Source organism: Amblyomma americanum, chromosome 1 (genome assembly GCF_052857255.1).
Source record: "Amblyomma americanum isolate KBUSLIRL-KWMA chromosome 1, ASM5285725v1, whole genome shotgun sequence".
In the NCBI taxonomy this organism is placed as follows: domain Eukaryota; kingdom Metazoa; phylum Arthropoda; class Arachnida; order Ixodida; family Ixodidae; genus Amblyomma; species Amblyomma americanum.
Genome location: NC_135497.1, coordinates 7,238,013 through 7,261,411, shown reverse-complemented (window position 1 = coordinate 7,261,411; position 23,399 = coordinate 7,238,013). Strand labels below are relative to the sequence as shown.

General features: G+C 47.7%; 1 protein-coding gene across 2 annotated transcripts in view; it reads right to left on the bottom strand.

Annotated features, from left to right (window-relative positions):
• Positions 1-23,399, bottom strand: part of kn (EBF transcription factor knot) — a 273,091-nt gene that overhangs the window by 77,708 nt on the left and 171,984 nt on the right. For both annotated transcript variants that reach the window (XM_077664351.1, XM_077664345.1), the window contains exons 11-12: positions 8,951-9,077; positions 5,157-5,245 (exon numbers count right to left, since the gene is read on the bottom strand). In XM_077664351.1, coding sequence (XP_077520477.1) covers positions 5,157-5,245; positions 8,951-9,077 — 216 coding nt within the window. The remainder of the gene's footprint in view (positions 1-5,156; positions 5,246-8,950; positions 9,078-23,399) is intronic.

The window sequence follows — 23,399 nt, the reverse complement described above, 5'->3', positions numbered from 1 at the left end:
TCTATGGCCATTTGTACAGTTTCTTCAATTTGACCATCGGTTCGCTTAGCAATCAGCATGGCAATGTCATTCGCAAACATGCAGTGACTGAGTCCCTCAATCGCCGCTATTTGCTTTAAAGCCCGATCATGGCCACGTTGAATAGAAGCGGGGACAGGACAGACCCCTGTGGGGTTCCCGTGCTGCCTAGCTCTATGTATCCTGATTTACTTTCCTCAAAGTGAATTTGCGCTACTCTATCGGAGAGGAAATTTGTAACGTAGTTGTAGGTTTCCAGCCCTACACTCAGCTGGCTGAGATTATGCAGGATCGCCTTGTGCGCGACGTTACACAAAGCCTTCGCCAGATTAAGACCCAGGATGACCTTCGTGTCCCGCGTTTGGTCTTCCAGAATGTGGTCTTAGTTGCAGCATCACGCCCTGCGTGGAGAGATGACACCTGAATCCTAGAATGAAGCTGGTGTAAACGTTGTTGTCTTCCATGTAGTTGTTGAGACGCATCTGCACTACATGCTCCATTGATTTCCCAGAACATCAGTTGAGGGATATAGGTCGTAGATTCTCAACCGACAGAGGTTTCCCCGGTTTGTGTATAAATACCATCTTAGCCGACGTCCATTGCATAGGAATATCACCCGCCTTTCCGCATTTCTGCATGTAGGCAGTGAGTGCTGTTATAGAGTTCTGGTCTAGATTTTTGAGCATTTTGTCGCTTACCCCATCCGGACCTGGTGCCGAATTAGCATTTAATCGAGCAAGTTCAGCTCCCACTTGTTATTCGCAAATCAGTCCATTCAAGCGATCGTTGGGTGTCCCAGCATAACCAAACAGGGGTACCTTCTCGGTGTCCTCTATGTACATGGATCGAATATCACCGATCAGTTCTTGCTCTGTGCCTTAATGTTTATGCTGGATCTTTTGCAGATTCTGCCTCTAGGCCGTTTTACATCCGTCAGGGTCCAGGGGGTATCTGAGTATGCTCCATGTCGGGGCCAGATTTATATTCCCGTCTATTTTGTCGCATAGCGACTCCCAGCTTTGCCTCGAGAGTTTGAGCGCGTATTCCTCTATCTATTTGGTTTGTGTTGTTGTCCTTCGAAGGTTGCGGTTCCACCCCTAACTTTTAAGCCACTGTTACATACTTGTTTTGGCTTCTCACATACGAAGGAGGCGGGTGTCCATCATTTTCAGCCTTGGGCCCTCCTCCAAGGTCTTGGTCACTTTACGAGCGTCGACTTAGAGCTTCCTGACCCACTCCTCAATGTCATCTATTTCTATTTCGTTTTCACTCTGCTCCCGGATCTGACGGAAGGCATCCCACTCTCCGAGCGATTGGCGTCAGCCAAAAAATGTGCATCCCGTCCACAACACGGATCGCAGAGAGAAACGTGCTGAAGGCGTTTCCAAAACTATTCGATAGAAGATGTGGCCTATTTGGACGCAGCTGATTGCGGGAAGGGGAGAATGGTGATAGCGGTAGCTAGCCCCGAAACACATCTCCGAGCCGGCACCTCGATCACGTCGGGCAGTCACAAAATTGTGGAAGAAGCCGCCATCGCACTCTCAATGATGGCAGCCACGGGGGCGTCAACGACAGTCAGTGACTGCAAGGTTGCAGTGATGAACTTTGCCAGTGGGGGAGTCTCCTCCCTGATGAGCGGAATCCTGCGGACCGCAACGGACGACCGCAAAATCCACATAGGCTGGACACCTGCACACGTATCCCTGGCTGCAAATGAAGCACTTCACGAGCTGGCTCGAGGTCTCGATATCCGAGCAAGTGGGCATACCGAGTGTTTCACAGACAGGGATCATCTTGTGTGTTACAGAGTCAATAGAGCGAAGTACCCCCATGCTGATAAATCATTCACAAAGAGTCAGGCCACCTCTTGGCGCCGTCCCCAACTCATACATTCTCGAACCCGGTTATATGTAGTCTTTATTATCCGGGACAATTTTCAAATCTGTTAAAGCTATGCTACGACAAAGCGGATGTCAACCATACTCTTTGGGAGTGCCCTTTTGCCCCCCGGGAGGGGAAAACATAAAGTCCCCTGACCAATGGGAAGCTCTCCTACTCAGCTCCAATCCGGAGACTCAGACAGAGGTCATACAACTAGCCGAAGACACCGCCAGGAGCCAAAACCTTCTGCCCGTCGTTTAGGCGAGGGCCTAAAGCCTCTCAAAGTGTCGGAAACAAAAGTTTTACAGTCCAGTAGTGATCCGCAGCGCTGAGCGTCTCTCGCTTCTTGACTCGCTATAGCGCTCACCCGCTCTTCAATGCCACCAGGAAGTGTTCGCGTCGCAGAATGAACAGCTGAAAGTTGACAAAGAGAAAACAAAATCGAATATATAAAGGGAGAGGCTTACAGTTAGAAAACCCATATGGCCAGATATGGCCGAGTGGTCTAAGGTGAAGGGAAACGAAGCCTCTATTTGCGCCGCCGCGGGTCCGAATCCTTCTTGGGAATAAGGCATGATCAAGATTTACGGCGAAAGGTTTTATACAGAGCCATTCCCGGTGGATTCACAGCGTCACGTCACGTGAACGGCCAGGTGATCGTGGTGCGGCCACGGATCATCACGTGGCCTGCACCGGCAAGTGACCGGGCACCTGTGGCGATCGTTGCGATTGCCTAGATCGCCACTAAGTATCTATGCCTTAGACTTTATTGTAGCCATTAGCAAAAGGGGGCAACAGCACAGCGATAGCTTTCAGTGAGTTTAGCGCGTTACTCTGCAGAGCTTCAAAACCTGACATTTTTTTTTTCTTGTGGATACCAATCGGAACGAAAGTTTCAAAATGTTTGGGATAAGTTCTTTATGTCCTGCTTCAGTCCGGTCCGCCTTAGTTTGCTAAGAATGGGAGCTGGAATAATTACATGCTTAGAAGCAGTTGTTGCGATGGGAACATCAGAAATGACGCGAGCATTGCGTAATCAAGAAGTAGACGAGACTAATGTAAGGCTGCTAGAAAGTATCTGTGTCGCAATGAAGTTGTTTTTATCTCTCTGTCTGTATCTATAGGGCCTGCTCATACCGATCACAATACTGCTCAGGAAAAGTTATAAAGTCCTTATCAGGAAAGGTGTCTAGCAGGGTGAAGCAATCTCGCCGCTGATAATAATCGCGTACATGCTTACAAGTATTCAGGCCTGTTGGGCTGGCAAAGATTGGAGATGCAAGTAAGAGTAAAAAAAAAAACCTAACAGGATTCAATTTGATGATGCCATTGCCCTCTTTAGAAGTTTAGGGAACATTTACAGCGCATCAAGAACTACAACTTCACATGGTATCATTGACAAAGGCACACTGTGACACATCATGAATAGGAGGCGTCAGAACAAGCTTCTTTGCATTTCCATGCGAAAAAAAAGGATGCGAAGACACCTGTATGCGAAGTTTTAGCCAAGCGCTGTAGAAATCGCCTGCTGTGAGCATCTTCTAAAGGTTAGCAGTGGCTGTTACAGGTGGCACCAAGGCGGTTATACCATTTTCCAAGCCCCGTCACGCTTCAGAAAACTGAACTCTCCCTTCCTGGGTAAAAAAAATGGCCCAGAATTCCTCAGGTTCATAGCAGCCGTTAAGGATGACATGTGCAGACATACACATTGTGGGGCAATTAACAGTCTGGATCATTAAAGATATCTTGCGAAAGAGAATAGTTGTCACTGCGGACGCGATGCAGTAGCACAGCTGACATTGCGGACATGCATTCTCTGTTCGAAAATTGTCTAGTCGTCCATCTTCACACTTTAAGGGGAGTCCAGAAAAATGAACGGGTAATTTGGGGAACATAGGTTTGGAAATAAAAACTATAAATGTGGCAGTCACTTCAGATTTATTATGTGCGTCTTGTCGTGCTGCACATTTAGCATGCACTTCTTGAGACTGCCGCAGCGTCTGTAACAGTCCTCAATCATTTGTGGGCGAGTAAACACAAGAATTGTGTACATCCGTACATACAAAGCGTGTAAATACGAAGTAGACGAAGGGGAATGTTCTTTGCAGAACAGACGAAGTACGCGTGCGCAATAAATTTTCATGCTGCAGTCCAAGCTTCATTGTCGCACACGTCTTCATGCACTGCGAGGATGGTGGCCTCGCTCACTCTACACGACAGGAATAGGAGAATGAAAAGATGAGACGCATACGCGAGCTTATAAAACAACCCTTCGTCCATCGCTGGGATGCCGAGATGTGGTTTCCTATTTTATTTGGCCATTGGCTTGGCTATTGCGTAGCCGATAACGTAGCCGCATAAATGTGGGCACGCCACTACCAGATTATTGTTTAGTTGAAGCAATGTCGATTAGAACGTAAAAACAACATTCCTGCATTCGCAAAACCTCTGAACCGTTTATTCCGAGACCTGGATTTCAAAAATGTGAAGCGGAGCTTTATTGTATGAGAGACAAATTCTCTGGTATTGTGCGACGCTTGCTTCTTGATAGATCAAGCCCAGCAATTTCGGACAAAAATTTTGAAAATTGGAAAATTGTAAGATACTTATATGAAAATATTGAAGGTAATGGTCCATTCTTCTTCTATGTAGCAAAACTTTCTTTTAAAGCGTTTCTATAGGCCGTATCGAACAGTTAAGACTCCCTTAGAAAACCAATGGGGAACGCTTTTGACGATAGCAAGAACGTCAATTAAGAAAAATTCAAGACTGCCGTCGGTTTATCTGTGGATATATATATATATATATATATATATATATATATATATATATTGCTATAGTGAAATCTTACGTTATATGAAAAAAATTGCGTTCGTAAATGTTTTCCCGCTCAAAAATGCTGTTGTCCGGAATTGCTGGGTATGCGTATTAAAATGTTTCGTTTCCAGATAAGTCTGGGGCCTAATCCAAATTTTCGGCAAATACTACCCAAGCCGAATACGACGCTTGCACTTGCCGGCATTACTAGTGCAGATCAACGCTTGCTTTCAGGGTAATTGCATGAAACTGAGTGATACCGGGGACTCGTAGCTCCGTCTCTAGAGCTTGGAAGATTTCGAAGGAAAGTGAAATTTAGGCTACTCGGTTGTAATTGTGAAAAGTGTCAAAATAAAATATCTGTCCCTTTTGCTCGCATGACGTGAAAGCAGCGCAAAGCTGCTTTCCTAAACGCTAGAGAACACAATGACACTCACCTTAGGAAGCTTCTCTGGGTCTCCAGGATGGCGCGGAATGAGTTTGGCTAACCGCTGGAAACCGTAGTCGATGGTGGGCTCGTTCAGTGCTGTGCGAGACATCACACATTTGCACCAAGAAGTGCAGGCATTCGCGAAGTTGCTACATAGTCTAAATAGAATTGTACGCGAAGAGAGCCTGTCTGAAGAGTAGAAGCACTAGCAAATACACAGGATTTCTTTTTTTTTCTTTATAGGTATTTCGTCCCATCAGCAATACGCCGAAATGAGCGTCAATTGAGCGGGCAGGAAGCAAGCAGCCTCCTCATAACGGCGCTCAGCTCAGTTTGAAATTCGCGCTTACTTCAGTTTTCAAAGGAGGCGAGAGAAGAGGGAATAAGGCTCTGGGCGAGCAACATGAGAAAGGGTTCATGTTCGCAAGTGCTCCATTTTATCAGCCGAGAAAATCCCAAATCTGCCCTCGACACCCAGCGACTTCCATTGCATGAAAACAACGTGGTTGCAAGGGCATTGAATATATAAATCTTCGAGTCAGGCATGTCGCGAGCTCCACTATAGTTAGGTGGCGTCTTTTTCAGGTGAGTATGCACGAAATGTCTGCGTCAGTTCCGACCATCGCAATGGAAATATTTTTTTATGGCTGCAATGTGATCTTTATGGTCGTCAGTAGCCCCGCATAAGATAGCGCATTCCATAGAGCGCTTTTTTAGCCCATAGACACCTCTGGCACCGGCGACGCAGCATGAATTTTTAGGTGCACACTTCCACGAAAAGCTGCTGCACAAGCTTTGCGTGGGAAAATACCCAAAATAGGTTAGTTGTCTCTAAAACAGTGGAAAATGTCGATCCTTGGTGCGCACTGCACCTTTCACCGCCACTGAGAGCTTTCTCTTTTTGAGAGTTTAGATTAAGGCGGAAAATCAACCCCCCCCCCCAAAAAAAAAAAAAAAAATTAAATGCAAATACTGTAAACTGTCAAGAACGAAACCGTTCTTATATTTCTCCTGTGTGGTGTGGAATGCAAACTGAAGACAAGAAGTTGCAATAATAGGAATAATTGAATAGTTGTGGAACTTGAGTTGTAGTTAAACAGGTAAGAGGAGCATGCAGGGAAAATAACAGAATTTAAATCCTCCGATCACGTTTCTGTTTGCGTAAAAGCTCCCAAAGAATAAAATAAAAATAAAAAAGGCGCATAACATTCAAACAAGGTGAAAATAAAAAGGCGCACCTATTTAAAGCTGGGGTCTCCGAAGGCGTGCAGTGCGACGAGATCCCCCGCACGGTGGATGAGAAATGAAACAAAACGCTTCAAAATGAAAAGAAAACAACGTGAGATGCACTCAACGACACAAAGCACTTGTGTTTCTTACTTGGCATTAATACATGACGACACAAGAACAGTCTAGCCATCGCATTTCAGTGGCTATCGACGTGGCGATGGAGTCATTTTGAAAGTCGCAATGCGCTGTCATAACTGAGCGCAAGGGACTATAGAAACGAATGACTCGAACCAAAACAGGGCCACAAGAGGGAGGCCGGGGCGAACAAAGAAGCCGGACAAACATTGCAGTGACTGTTGGTGCATGACTCGAAGATACAAGACGCAAGAGTGGACAGGACGAGCGAGGAACGGACAAGGCGCCTTGTCCGTGTCCTGTCTATTTTTGCGCCTTGTATCTTCGACTGACGGTGAACAGTGATTAAATGAAGAGTGACACCTTGAAGCGCAAGTGCTTCATGTAACCAAACTGACGTTGCGAGCAGTTTCACTGAGATATTACTTCATTGTATTTTCTTGCTAGTCTTAGAATCCAGTAGGGACACTGAGGGTTAGTGGAAGTCGATTCCTTTCTGGCTGTGTTTATGTGTTTTTCTAGTCATTAGTACCTCAAAGGGGCACCTCACGAGGTGTGGGCTAGTGCATCGTTCAATTTGCTCTTGGGTGGACGACTTGCACATCGGGTGCACGTTGTTCCAGTCGGTGCGAATAATGACTTGAGATGCTCGGTGTGGGTGAACGGGTTTCTGATGGCTGATTCCAAGCGGAAGGCGGTATGCAGGGCTGATCGCGAAATGACTCAGGGGTGAATGATATAACTTGAGCAAGAGGCAGTCTGGTTATTATCTGGCACGATTCAAGGTTGGCTACGTTGTTTAATGCTGCTTTAAATGCTGTAACGCTTATATGGTATGAATAGTCTGAATACATAAATCGTACTGCGCGGTTATCGATGGATTCTAGGGCTTCATTAAGGTCAGTTTGATGGGAGCTCCATATGAAGCATCCACATTCAAATTCAGGTCCAACTTTACACTTAAGCAGGCGGCCATTCTTACACCAGATGGAGCTAGAACACAGGCAAGGACACGGTTAGCTTCAATGGTTACATTTGCGAAATGGGAGGTCCAACGGAGATCATGTGCTTGGCTGATTCTTAGGTATTTATAATACGACGCCTGTGAAATCACTGTGACGTGCATTGTATAGGTCGGTGTCAGAGATGACTTACGGTCATGAAATGACATTAGAGACATCTCATTATCATTCACAGACGTTAGAAGTCAACGCACCAATTCTCCATCACTTTTAAGTCACTCTGTAAATTGTTTAAGTGCCTGTTGTTAGTTATGCTCTGTTAGATGATACAATCGTCAGGAAAGAACCGAACGGTAGAAGACAGATTATTTGGCGTATCGTTAATGTAGATTAGGAACAAAGTAGATCCTATGGCAATGCCTTGCGGCACGCCTAGGGTTAGAGGGGTCATAGAAGTCGCCTATGCACAATGCTCGCGGTTGGTCAAAGAGTTTCGTAGCCAGTTAAACACAAAGAGGTTTAGGTTGAGGCGGGATAGTTTGTGCATGTGCCGTTTATGGGTGGCTTCCCAAAAAGTTTCCTCGAAGTCTAAAAAAAGTGCGTTTACATTTCTACTGGAGCGGACATCATTGGTAAATAGAGCTAGATGGGTAGTGCAGGACAGGTTTTTCAAGAATCCGTGTTGGCTAGGGCGAAAGAAGGCAACGGGCTAAAAAAATTTAATGATGTGTGAAAAATTGCACGCTCCATTATTAGAGGAAACAATGCTGATAGATATGAAAGGGTAGTTCTTAGTTGACGAAGCATATCCATTTTTGTGCACTGGCATGATTTTCCTTTCTTTCCAGTCGTGAGGTATAATACCAGCGTCCAATAGAAGATGCTGGGAAGAAGAATAGCTACCGCGTTTCTTTGGTATGCTTAAGAACTTTTGCATTGATTCCATCGATTTTAGTTGGCGACGTTAGTTTCAGGGAGTCAATACTTGCTATAATGTTTGTGCGGCAGCGAAGGACGCATTCACTGCTTAACGCGTACTGAATTTTTTTTTATTGCCACTCGTGATGTCACGGATTCCGTGACCACCTGAATATCTTAGCCCCAAGGATCCGGGATGTCGGTACCGTCATTTTACTTTCTCTCCTTTTCCAGTAAAAGTCGAACAGGGTAACACAGGTTTTTCCTCAGTGTCCCTAACATCAGCTGTCTGATATACAATCGCATCAATTGCGCCGTTGTAAAGCTTTAAATAGACTAAACGTTCCAGCTACTTGCAGTGCTCACTAATAACCTGAGCTTTTCACTCAGGCCGAGGTGAGCTCGTGTTCTGCTGCTGTTGATGTCATACTCGTATTTTTCAAACTCGTTCGTCACGATCTGCATGAGGACTGGCTTAGATTTCTGTGCCAGCCGAGGTGCCCATTCACCTTGTCGAGATGGGGAGGCGGGACAGCAGTGTGCGCTATATACTCACACACGTAGACGAACCGGCCCGGCGCGCCCTTGCAGAACTGCTTGGACTTGTAGGACAGCGTCACTTCGACGACGCCAGGTATGTGGCGAGGAGGAGTCTGCACCCGGATAGCGTGAGATGTGATGAGCTGCGAGAAAGGCACCCATCCAGTCACCCGCTCATTGTTTAAGAACGCAGAGACAGCCAAAACACGGCAGAAAACCGTCTGTGGAGGTGAAGAAATGAGCGGCAGCCGCTGCAGAGCAGCCAGCCAGCATGACATGAAACGAAGAGCATGCACTCTTTGTCTTCGTCATCCGCATCGGGCACCTCTTGCACAATTGAAGCTCTCCCTATCCGCCGGTTAAATATTAAGGAGGCAAATTATGCGAGTAGGTGACTACAACTTCTTGGTGGAGGACACGAAGGCTGGTAGCAATAAAGAAGCCGCTTCCAGACCACGTCGACCAAAATAAACTATTGTTTACCAGCGCACTTGACGCGCCATTCTCTCGACACAAAGCTGAGCTGAGGCCATCGCTCACAACTCAGCAACGGTAATCGTCAAGACTCTAAAACTGCGGTCAGACAGTTTGCATGAAAAGGGTTTACCCGCCCACTATCCTACTCATCCTTAACACCCACCACCAAAACCGCCAGATTCAATTTGCCCGGGTTTCTCCGACCGGGTGGTAAGGTGCACTTACCTGCGGTCGGCGAGAGGGCGTGTGGTATCCTACCGCCAGAGCACTCTACCCTATCGCAATGATGGATTAATCTACCCTCGCCGAGAAAAAGTTTTCAGAAAGTCCCAGCAGGTCGCCTTGCGCCAACTCCAAATCGCCACCTTCCCGAACCCTATATATACTCCATAACATAAAAGAGCGAATGCACCTCCTCCTGCAAGCTGTGTGGCCAATAAAAGAACGTCCTTGCCCATATCCTGCATGAGTGCCCTAAGGACATTCCACCGGAGGGCCGGCAGCTATCGAACAGTGGGAGGCGACGTTCCTTGGTTCCAACCAGGACGTCCAATTGCGGATCGTGGGCAGAGCCTTAGACATCACCGAACGCCAAGGCCACCTGACGAGGCTGCACCCCACAGACTCCCATCATACTTCTGTCGGTGAATAAACGGTTACTACGTCTCTCTTCTCCTGCCTGACAGACGAAACGCGTGACCGACGACCAGGAATGATGCTTTGTTTGGCCTGCGTGTAGCTATGGAGAAATGGGACGCCCGCTGTTTTGCACACAGAACGAGGCCCGGTCACAGCTGTTCTGCCGCCAGGCCCCGCTTCATTGCCCTCGTCCGGCCACATTTGCGGCAGCATCGAAAGCGGTTACGTTCACGGACTCTGCGTATGAGAGCGCTGATGTCGCGGCATGCAAGAGACGAGAATTTTTTTCATGTTTTGTGCGCTTTCTATTCAAAGCGGAGAAAACCTCATCGATAGCACACGTAAAAATTAAAACTGATGAAATAGATGTATTTTGGGGCAATCTCTATATGGCCCTAGAAATTTCGAAAGAAACACCATAGGTCACCACCACCATAGCGCACCATAGCACCGGGGATATGAAACAACAGCACACGACAAAACAGCACACATCAAAATAGCGCACAAGAAACAGCACAGCGACAAAACAGCAGAGGAAAAAAACGGCACGCCGCACAAATCAGCACAACGTAAAAATTGAACGAAGACAGAAGAGCGCAGGTAAAAACAGCACGTCGACAAAACAGCACAGCGGATCACGGTGCAGCGCTGCTGTGTTGGTGAACCATCACAGCCATAAGCACAAACGGTAAATCCCAATGCATACGGCAGCGACTTTTGGAGTTAGCGAGTGCTAGTTTCGATGATTCATTAAAAACAGGGCAGGTTCATTATTGAGGAACAGCGTTGCTTGAGCGGTGAATATGGCAGAGCTAGTTATGTTTAGTTCTTGCTCGCTCGACTTCAATGCTCTAGTTCCTTTTTCTGTATTATGTAAGCGGAACTCGGGCAACTGAGAGATAAAATTGGCCTGGGCATCCGCTATGCGGTCAAATTCCCTGGTTAGTTTATCTTAGCTTCTCTTATTTGCGAGCTATGTTCGGTTTCCTTAGCTGCTTTTGATGCATTACGTGCCACCGCAAGCAGCCGCTTCCCTTTTGAACGGCTAGGCAGCAGGCACGGCGCCTCACTGGCTTTCGCTCTTCCAAGTGTCATGGTGCTCGCACGCTCTTCAGCGGCCATAGCTAGCATTCGCGGCGATGACGACTTATGGGGAACCTGCGCTGCCAAGGTGGCACTGCAATTGTTCCATTCAGTGACTCAAAACTGCTTTTGTCAGCCGCTTGGGCCTTTGCAAACGCGAGAGCACATTCTGCGCGATTAGATAGCCGCGTTTGGCTGACAGCATTCATTGTCTAGTTTCTCTCGGCGTAGCCCAGATAGCTGACGCACGGCACGTGCGCCTTCAACGGAGCGCGGAGGCTCACGCCAATAAGTGCCTGAAGGTGGCGCAGAAAAGTACTAATAGTACTACCCAAAACTGCTTGCTCTTCTCGCTAGGCAGCGTGTTACGGCGCTGCAATCGGCATCGCAAACTTCAGCGCAAGTTCCCCATAGCACGCAGCGGCTGCTGCGATGGCCGAGTGCTCCACGGCGTCGGGAAGCTTAGCTGCTTGACGTGTCTCTGGTGCGAATTTACATTGATGTATAATTTTCTTCTGCTTAGTACCGTTCTGACTCAAAAGTTCTGAAATTCGTGAGCATCAAAATGGCACCTAACAAATGCAACAATGAAAATAAAAGACGAACGAAAGGGCGTAAAGGACAATAGACATTTAATTTTAGTTTCATGCCATAGAATCCGAATATCGAACCTAACTTCATTACGTATTTTACTGTACTTAGGGAGTGTAGCTGCTGTTGCTGCGGGATTTCATGACGCTGGCCGTGTATGGCTTACGTAGACTACTTTCAGAAGCAACGCACACATGTTTGCGGAACTGAAATTACTATCGGAAATGTGCATTTTTAATAAAACCAAAATAACGAGTCATATAATTGGTTCTTGAATACAAGCGATTGGAGTGAACTGTTTTCGTAGCCTAGCTGCCTCATAACTCGACCTTCTTTCGAATGCTATGAAATTTTGCGTTTATTTTTTGTCCTTGAGGCAATCTATTTTGGCGTGAGCATTTGTTCGCAAATTGCTTTCTAGCTTAGTCGCGGGCCAGTCAGGTTGAAGTAAAACTCGAGGCTCCCACCTCTCAAGAAATCTTGCAAAGAAGTTGAAATGTACGCGTTACTACTGTTACAAAACACATCCATCTAAAAACGGCGCACAAAAAACACGAGAACACAGGAAGAACAGGACGATATCTTTTTGAATTGGGTTTTTATGTTGTTGTCACGTGCTGAATTTCCTGGCGCATGCTCACCGACTGAGAGGTGTTTCTTGGACCACACATCAGTTGCTAGTGCGCTCTTGTCTGCCCTGTTCCCCCTGTGTTTTCGTGTTTTTTGTGCGCCGTTTTTAAGTGGATCGTTCCCAAATCGCCCAACTTTCTACTGTACTGAAAGCAAAACACTAATAAACAGAAGGACGCACACCATGAAAGCAAATTTACAAACGTTTATTACTCTGATGATAGATTTTTATACATATTGTCACGTAATGGTGACGGCAGTCCAGGCAGTGAGGAAAACAGCGAAAGAAGGCTTCCAAAAGAAACTGTTTATTGGGGCTGACCTGCGCCCGCAGTGCACTGAATGACTCGGCGGCGGCGAAAGCAACAAGCGTGCTCGGCGGTCGTGGTATCAAATCCCCGCCGATCTCGGCCGTGCTGAATTTAAAGCTGACGGCGAGCTTTCGAGATACGGCGTGTACCACAACTGTCTGCAACGACGTAGAATGGGCTCCGCCAGGACGCGACCAATCGAGAAAATCTGGTCGCGTCTTGCATCGCAAACAAAGCGATAAAGCCCCGTACCGGTAGCTTTGAAGAATCAACAAACAAACAGTACAAAGATTTGCGGCAAGTTGGCCCGATATAATGATCACAAGCACTGCTATGCATGCCATCCACCAGTTTGATCTTGCGCATTTCTTGGCATTTTGATCCCGCTTTTAGTGAGTTCGATTGATGGATCGCTCACAAGTTTTCCTTCATCTTCAGTTGCAATCAAAAATGTTTCAACAAATTTTCTTCCATCTCTCATGCTCTACTATCTGTTTTTTTTTCTCAAGCAGTGGCTTCAATCTTCCTTTGCAGCGGTTCGCGACGCTAGATTTCCGGGTTGGGTAATCTGTTCATTTGTATCCTTGATAGTCCTGTGTCAGCCTTGTTAGCTATCCCTTTCACAGAGCAAAGCGTCGCCATGAGAGAGCAGACACGAGCAGCAAGGACGGTGAAGGTGACGCATTTTCTCAACGTGTCCACACTCTATAACATAGTGCGAGCACGAATGATGTGCGACCGTTGCGAAACAGAAGGGTTTGCATGCAACCTCACGCGGACTATGTACTATGTGCGACGTTCTTAACGCCGTTGGATGTACGTGCACTGCAGGCACAGACACGTGCGCACAGACATCCAAATTTCAGCTCAGGTTGTCAAGGCGCAATCTCGGAAGCAGTTTTTTTTTATTTTCCGCATATTTAAAACGTTAGTGTGCATCAATACAATAGTGTATTTTATTGCTGTTCGGTGCTTAATATTTTTCGTTACTATTTTTTCACTTATATCTTGGCCGTCCATGGTAGGAGTGAAAGTTTAAATAATAATAAAAAAATAATGAATAAATGCATAAAAAGTTCTGGAAAACGTGTTGCGCCATGCAGGAGTAGGCTTAAAAGAAGGCTTCTAGCGGGAGGAAACAACGTTTTTCTGGTACGGTATCCCAAACATGAATGCTGCATAGAAAGAAACTAATTAAAGAAGTTAGTGCGAGCATGAAAGATGAAATATATGATGGCCTGTTTTAGACGAAGGTGTGGTGCATGTGGACATTATTCATGCGCCCGGATATAGGTAGACATGTTAATTTTTTTCCGGTATCGCGCTTTCCAGACTTGGAGGTCGACCGAAGAGCGAATCGTAGCCAAGCTGAAGTGCGAACCCAGTGTGAAGATCAGAAAAAAAGAGCAGAACGAAGGAATTGTCGCATACGATTTAAGAAAAACAGCAGCTGTTGACACTGGGCCACGCTCCGCGGCGTACTCCACCGACCAATCCCAGCAGTAAACGAGGTTCCGGTGTCACTGAAAGTGGGCCATAAACATTAGGAAAACAGCGAGAGCTCGTCACCTGTGCATTCTCACAGCGCGAATTGGCCTTTTTCGCACGGCCTTCTGCGCATGCGTGCCCATCCTCACTCCAGCTCCACTGCTTGAAAACTGCCATTTCCCACTGCGTATCAAACACATGCGATGGGCAGAACCTTCCACTTTCTCTTCTGTTTTGCGTCGGAGGAGCGCTCCCGATTAGAGGCGCTTCGCTACGCGTCGCAGCCTTTATGCTCCCGATTATAGCCTAGGCAGGAAACGGTCCTTTACCCCCGTGCCTTGGGCAGTATGCCCTGCACAGAGCCACCTGCACCGCCTCTCCAACTTGCAAAATTCACACCAATCACCCCTCTGCACCACTAGCCCGAACTGATGCCCCTCCAGTACCTTTTCTGCGGAGCAGGGCACCAGCGACAATGTAGGGGCTTTAGTCCGAACGATGAACAACCCACACCCAACAGCACTGGGGACAAAGGACCGTCTCCCCTTTCCTGCCTAGCCTGTGATGCCTTGCCATAATAAGTAACTGGTTGGGGATGAGCAAATTACGAAAACACCCAAGCTTCCGCCATGCTTTCGGAGCCCAAAAATGGCGGCCGCGATGACGTCGATGCAGACTATGTATATCCGACGCAAGCCAACAGCCAAAGGCAAGGCAACTTCCGCGATGAATGAAAACAGGTGTGGAGGCTCTCCTCGTCCTCCCTGCGGTGCTGTACAGTGCCCTCTCAGCTGGATAACAAAGCCGAGTTTCTTCAATATGGGCGCAGCAGAAACCGGGTACGCGAATGACGTCATCACCCCTCCTGGCAATCAAAAGGCAGGGGTAGATCGAGAAGTAAGTGGTTTTATTAAAATAACAGAAATAAGGAAGGAGAAGATTTTTGCTGGCCCCGACATCTGCCATCGATACTGAAGCAACTGATCGGGGGCAGCCGAAATAAAGGATAGCAGGCAGAATGGAGAAATGAAATGAAAGAGGCGAGGGGACAGGAAGAGAGCATAGGGGAAGTAATATACGCAAACTATTTACAGAATAAGAAATGTGTACAGGTTGAGCACGTGGTTAGTTCATGATGGAGCAATAAAAACACACGCGCACAGCACTGTGTTAACAACTGGAGTGGGGCGTCCAGTTGTTAATCGTCCAAGGTAGCACTCGCGGAGCGTTCGGTTACTGCGTGTAACTACCTGGCGGAGAAAAGACGGGACGTCAAGCCCGTCTGTTCGAGGAACGCACAGAGGCTCACCAAGGTTCGCTCACGTGTGCGCGCATTGCCCTGCGGCCACAATAGCGTCTTCAGGGAGTCTGGTAGTATGCCCAGCGCCCTATAGGCCTCGTGCGCTGGTATGGTGGCGCCACTGCTCGAGAACAAGTAGCGCCACCTGACGCGCGGTGCGCGCGAAAAGCGGCTGTCCGCTGTCGCGCGAAGCAGCGGGATGAGCCCTGAAACGTGTGCTTCCCGACAACGTCAGCGCGTTAGAGCAGAGCTTCTTTCGGCCACTTTTGTGCTTTGCGTCGCATGCACACTCGCATACACCGTGTTTGTGTTGCAAAATTAACTAAAAGCAATGCAAGCCACCGCCCGTTCTCAGCCGGGCGCGCATTTTGGCCGCCGGCTCATTGGGTGCGTCTCCTGGCGCGAGCGCTTCTGCTGACGGCGCTTCGTTTTAGGAGTTAACTCCCGGCCCAAACAGTAATTTGGAAGGTGTTACAAAAAAAGGCTGCGGTTTAGTTCTAGTTAAACCTGGAGTCACGCGATAGCTACAGCTGGAACTCGATCAGTCGAATTGCAAAGTCAGTCTTTCGGCGCTCTGTTTCGCTGGGCGTTCCTTCTTCATCTTCGTCCCTGGACGTGGATTCACTCTCCCTCCCCCTCTCCAACCCTCCCCCCCCCCCCCACTCGGTTTCGCCGGCGCGCCGCTATAGCGCTGCGCCGCCGGCAGCTGCTCCGCACCACGTGACCAACCACGGCGCCGCCACGCAGCTCAAGGAGTGCCACGCTGAAGGCTCGAAGGGCTAGCGTAATGTAGTACAAAAATACTTCCGCGGGGCGGGCAGACCACACACTTCCTCAGGGCCATATCTGAAGATCTGAAGGTAGAGGTGTTTTGATTCGGGGTGGTGCTTGAATCAAAACACCTCTACTTACGCTTGATCTGCTGGAACGTCTCAGCACCGGCCTTTTACGGACTGTCAAAAGTTCATAAACCTGGCGTTCCGCTGCGCCCCACCGTCGACTTCACCACCTCACCGCTTAAGGCACTCTCGGCCTAAGTCCACCGAGTCCTATCGCCCCTGACAGGCAACTCATCAACGCACGTGCGCAACTCCAGCCACTACGTCGAACGTCTTTCCCACGTACAACTGGAATCGGACGAGTGCATGGTTTTATTCGACGTGGTCTTGCTCTTTACCAGCGTTCCTGTCCCCTTTGCCATGTCTGCAGCGAAGCAAGCCCTCGAAGCGGACTCTGACCAAGGTACCAGAACGAGCCTGAACAAAGAAGAACTATGCCGGCGTTAGAAGTTGTTTTGCCTAAGCAGCACAGCTTTTTTCTTCAAAGGAGAATTTTATAAGCAGACTAGCGGCACTGCCATTTGCGCCGCGATCTCGGTGACTGCTGCCAACCTACGATGGAGGCCATTGAAGAGGAAGCACTGATGTCGTTCCAAGAAAAACCAAAAGTTTTCTTTCGTTACATCGACGACTGTTTCTGCATTCTGAAGGCATCGCAGGTCTAAAATTTCCTCGCACACCTCAACTCAGTTGAGTCTTCAATTCAGTTCACAATGGAACGAGAAGTGAACAACTCATTGTCAATCCTGGACGTCTTGATAAGAAGAAAAGGGGCAGATCTAAAGTTCGGTGTCTATAGGAAGCCAACCCATACCGGCCGCTACCTAAATTTTAATTCCAACCACCCTACTAGCCACAAGGGATCCGTCGTCTTCTCTCTCCTGAGAACAGCAAAGTCAATCTGCTCCTCCGAAGCGGAGAAAAAGCAGAAGCCACCGTCTTTGCCGACCTACAGAAGAATGGCTACACACTTGGCTATATGAACGCGTTGGTCGCCGTCAAGCTCGGACGACAGGGGGACCAGCCAACAATGAAACAACGAAACGCGTGCGCGTTGTGCTTCCATATGTGAGGGGAGCCAGCGAGGCACTCTCACGCATTCTCGGAAAACATGGAATCGACATGGCTCACAAACCTGTTTCGACAATAAGCCGCTTCTTACCACGGCCTAAAGACCGCGTCCCCAGAGAAAAACAACCAGGTGTGGTTTACTAAATCCCATGCTCAAAGTCCCCGGCTTCATACATCGGCGAAACAAAAAGACCTCCACCAAAGAACAAGGCAACACAAAAATGACATCCTGGTGATGAATTCAGAATCCAGCCCCCTTGGCGTACACTGCGAGCGCGCCGACCACCGGATAGCCTTCGAGGAGGTGAGCGTCTTGGCCGTGGAGCCAAACCTGTTCAAGAAGCGACATATGGAGTCATGGCACATCCGGCTCACAAAGGCGGCGATGAATAGGACTCCAGGAATGCTCCCCTCTCCATACGTTAGTGGACTGCGCCACGTGCTAACAAAGGGAGAGCGAAGACAGCAACCCGCTGCTGCTGCTGGCACACTTTATACCCTTGTCACAGGGCCAGTTTCAATGCCCATCGAGTCGAGGGCCTTCGAGATTCTCAATCGCCATCGAACTCGAAGGAGTTGCGTCGCTGCTACACGGCAAATCTCAATGGCCATTGAAATGGTTCTCGTGTCTCACACCAAGCTTGTGTGGCGCCACAATCGCTACTTTGGATTTTGCAAAATTAACAAAAATATTTGATAAATGTATACTAAATGCTTAAATACACGCATGCGCGCATGTCGTCTCAACCCTTTTAATTGCACGTACGCGACGGACAGATGCAGACACTGCTGTAGCCACTCTAATACAAGACGAGCCAAAACCAAACCAGTCCAACTGCGTCGGAGCGCTGCTTCGTCAGGCTTAAGACCTATGAAATCGCCTTCATATCTGAAAAACAAAAGCTATTTGTCTCTTGAAACTTTATGCGAGGGTAAGAATGGGCAAATCGAAGGCGAATACAACAGTTTAGAACAAGATATTGCTTTGAGGGATTAGTGACGAACCTGTTATCGCTGTGAAGCGGGCGGCCAGGGCGCCGCCATGTTGTCAACGCTATGTACGTAAGCAACGCAAAGACCGCAACGCAAAATTAAGGCGCGTAATGCTCCTAAAACCAGTCTGATACAATTTTATAATTATTGTACAGACTGCTTGCATTAAAGTTTAGGCGAATAATGTTTGTTTATGCTTTTGAGCCGCGAATGTATCGTGTACGAAAGTGCGCTTAGCGCCGCTCAAAGCAACGCTAGCAACCTTGGGCGGCGCTCGAAGGCCCTCGAAATCTCGATGGAGTTCCGCGCTGCTCCGTTGACTCGATAGACTATTGACTCGATGGCCATTGAAACTGCCCGTGTAGCAGCGCTCGATCGCCTTTGAGTCGATAGACTCTCGGTTCGAGGGCCTTTGAAATGCCCGTGTGACAGGGGTATTAGTCACCCCTGAAGTCGGGACCGAGTTGGTCCCGAAACGTTGGGTACAGTTAAAAATATTGGATGGTGTCAGTTTTTTCTCAACTATCTCATGAACCCAACCAGACGGACTTCCGTCGAAAATGTTTTCGTTCAAAATGACCCTACATCTCTGAGCAAGTACCACACACAAACTCACCTAAATGATGCAGGTATTCAGGTAATGCTGTGGAGAAAACAGCAGAGTCTGGAAGAGAGTCCAATCTTGCAGCTTCGCGGGAAGTACTTAACCTTAAAACGATGATTCTGTATGGTCGGTAATGGTATAAACTTACTATGGCGATGCCTTGATGTTTCATTGGTTTTCATTTGAGAGTAATCTGATTTGTTTATTTTGACACATTTGTTAACAATGAGGTAATGGGTTTTCAGTATTTCATTCCTGCATGGTTCTGGTTTCTAGTATCGCCAGTTGAGCTTCTTTACAGAGTTCCATTGAATGGTAGCGGTGGTACTTATTATATATAAACCTTGAAGCAAGTCGCTGCACCCTATAAAGTTTGAGATAATTGGATGCGTTGTGAGGATCCCATAAGAGCGTTTTGTATGCGAGGCACTTTACATCGCGAGTTTCTCTGTGCATAGCGCGCCTCCGGTACGATAATGATTTGAAAACCTTGGAGCCAACGTTTTCAATGCGGGTATTCCATCGTAAGTCTGGTGTAAATGTTAATGCCTAGGTAAAAGAATGTGCTCCTTTTATTTTAAAACATGTCTCTTCGTCATGGGACCCATTTTGCTGTCGCGTAACTTGAGAAATACAGCAGTTCAGCTTCATCACTGCCAGAAAACGAACTACGTGTGTTTGAGTGTAGTTACGATCCCCCAGTACGCGCCGACCCTACTTTAAAACTGCGTAATCCCTTTAGACACGCCGGTGGCCTTTCGCAGTGCTCCACAGAAAACAAAATGGCGGCCCTGTAGCATATGCCGAGCCCCTCCTTTTGCGGGCCAGAGGTGAGTTTACGAAGACAAGAGATGTTCATTGCTCGAAATACTTCCAGAAATCTTCGCTTCGAGGAACAATAGCCAGCATGGCCTTCTATTTATCTGCAATGTTGGCTTCCACGAAAGTACAGCCAACGAGGTTCGCTTCCAAGCCATGTGGGTCTCTTTGATAGCATGCCTGGAATCTTCGTAGGGGCCAGTGGGTGTCTCAATGGGGTCTCGCACACCGACGCACCGTAGTGCTCCTGCCTTTGCGCTCGTGCGCGAATGCTGTTGTGTACACCCTGTTTAAGATATGTAAAAATGCAGTTTATGCCCGGCGTTCCTCGTTTCCACATCGCTTCTTGTCAGACATGAACGTTAGAAAAAATGCCGATAAAAAATGCATTTGAAGAAAATCCAGTTCCTGACAGGCACAACAGGAGGCTCTCCCAAGTGCTCTGCGCCATGCATCATGAAAAGTGCCCAGACCGAACACATACGGCAAAAAGTAAGGAGCCACCAAGCTTTCAAGTAAACGTGCTATGGACGATTCAGCTCAGGCCTTGCTGTGACCCCATGCGCATAAACAAGCGGCGCTTGTATAAATTAAAACAAATAATGTGGTTATCAGGTTATGGTTCAACAAAGTGCGTGCGTGCCGAGTTTGGGCAAATGCGAAGGAAAGGGCCATGCGGTGGAAAAGGTAAACGCGACGCTAGCTGCAAATTGAGGATCAAACTGGGAACGACTGTGTTTGTAATAATCGGTGGGTACTTTCGAGGGGTGAAGGCAAATCGGTTTTTTAGCTAGCGTGGATGCCGTACTTGTGATTGAATTGCGATGCTTAACTTTTCGCGCAGATTAACAGTGACGACAAAAAAAGTAGTGTACGTTATTTGTATGCAATTGCACTATTTTTCGTCATAGTCGCCACCGCCATTGATACACTTGTCATAGCGTGCAATCAGAAGAAACCACTCTGGAAAAACCCAGGGCCCTGCGATGCGAGGAATTGTAGCACAGCCTGCTCCACCTCAGCACTGTTTTGGTAGTTACCTCCCGAGAGTCCGGCTTTCAATGCAATGGAACAGGTGCAAGTCCGATGGGGCAAGATCGGGGCTGTTAGCCGGCTGATCCAATCTCTCCCATCCTAAGCGATGAATCTGATTTTGGGTGAGCCTTGCTGTGTGTGATTTTGAGTCGTCCAAGCGCACAACACCATCACTCAAGAGCCGTGGTCTCTGTCGTCGAATGGCGGGCCTGAGTCTGGTGAGAGTGTCGCAGTAGCGTGCCGTATCAATGGTCCCTTTATGGAGGAAATCAAGGAGAATCACACTTTTCGCGTCCCAGAACACTGCGGCCATAACCTTTCCTCATCCCCTTTGATTACTCTGAACAGGAACTCATTTCCCTCTCGCGCGTACCGCATCAAGTGATCAAGGCTGATTCTCATCCCTGCACTCTCGTGATCCGGAGTCAGGTCTCTCGGCCCTCATCTTGCAGACACTTTTCGGTAACCCAACACATCAGCACAACCAGTAAGCAAAGCGGACTACACGTCCTACACAGTTATGCGCCTGCCCGCTAACACCATGTCCTACATTCCATTCGTGAATGTGTGGACGGACGCCAGCTTCGACATTCATCCTCCACGCTCTGGCTTCCTTCACTGAACAAGCAACACCAGCGGCCGACCATTTGACGAGACATGACCGCATCCGGCGTTCGTGGATGACGTACCCACTAAGACCCACGTGCCCATTCACACCGGATAACATGCATTGGCGACCACGCTGTCAGCACACGTCAGTCTGCCATCGTGATTTGTGCTCGAGTAACCTCGGGCACGCCGGTCTGCTGCTTCCCTCTCTTCTTCGGCGCTCTGCGCATGCGTCATTCCTCCTCCGCTGCCGCTCCTTCCGTCGCTGCACCAGTAACGGTGTGAATTGTTGCGGTAATTGTTTGTTTCACCTGGTCTACCACCTTCTCTTTCAATAAAAAAATGACGCAACTTACTTTCGGAACGTCCCTCTTATCACCAATTCGTGATTTTGTTATTTTTTTCACTGGACCCTCCAAATCATCAACCCAGATTAAGCAATAAACACCTAGTGAAACGAAATTCATTGCATTCATTATACAAATCTGCTTCAGTAGAATCCCACTGTGTTTGTTAGCTGATCATCATAATTATCAGCCTGACTACACCTACTGCAGGGCAAAGGCCTCTCCCATGTCTCTCCAATTAACCCTGTCTTTCGTGAGCTGCGGCAACCGTATCTGCGCAGACTTCTCAATCTCATCCGCCCACCTCACCTTCTGCCGCCTCTGCTACGCTTGCCTTCTCTTGGAATCTACTCCGTTACCCTTAAGGACCAGCGGTTATCTTGCCTTCGGATTACATGCCCTACCAAAGCTCATTTCTTCTTCTCGATTTCAACTAGGTTGTCATTAACCTGTGCTTGTTCCCTCACCCATTCTACCCCTTCCGGTCTCTTAACGTTACACCTGTGATTTTTTTCTTTCCATACCACGCCGGTCTGCTGCTACACTTTCTTCGGCGCTCTGCGCATGCGTCATTCCTCCTCCACTGACGCTCATTCCGCCGATGAACCAGCAACGGGTGTGGATTCTTATGGCAATTGTCTGTAGCTCACCTGGTGTACCATCTTCCCTTTAAAAAAATAACGAAACTTACTTTCGGAACGTCCCTCTTATCACCAATTCGTGATTTTGTATACTTAGGTGTGTTATGTGCGTGTTAGGTGTTTGGTTAGGTGTTGTAGTTCCTAAACAAATGAGCAAAATTTGTCTAAAATTGACGAGTTGATAAAATTAGCTTCCAAGCAAAAAAAAATTTGATTTGGTCGAATTTGAGAAAATTTATGTTTAGAGGTAATTCGCTTCGAAGTGAAAATAAACAGCTTCAATATAAAATTACACTCAAGAAATGCACTCTAATGAATTAATTTTCAGTGAGCTGTGTAGCCCATTCCGCAAAGTAGCCGCCTGTCAGCCTACGACAACCTCTGTGCAGCGTCCTGATTAAACAACGAAGAACCAAAAAATGTGGGTTCGTGCAATCCTGCCGTCGCGAAGAGCAAGCATCGCACACTGGATATTTTCAGTGTATTAAGACCTGTAGCTCGCTCCAAACAAAATTGCTGAAGATTCATTTGCCGATAGCAAAAGTTTTGAAGAATAAGAACCTGTGGTAAACCCAGAGCCCTATGTCGGGCGCATTTGCCAGAAATCAGTACCGTGATGGTCAACTCGCAGAATCGATGCTTCCAGAAATTCTTCAGCGTTAGTCATTCCATTATCCAGTAGACAAAAACGTAAATTTGAGATCGCGAATATTACTCTGCCCTGTTCCTTATTGAGTCTGTGAAAGAAGTACTGGCTACCTACAAAGGCCACTCCTGTATATGCAGTGATATATCGTTTGTAGATATATGGCTACAATAGTCGACCCTTCTAGCAGCGCTACATCTTACTACGCTGTGCTGTTTTGTCATCGTGCTGTTTCTTCGGTGCTTCTTCTCCGGCATGCTCTTTTGGTGCGTGCTGTTTTTTTCCCAGTACAGTTTTGTTGCGATGCTGTTTTCGCCCTGTGCTGTTTTGTCACTGTGCTCT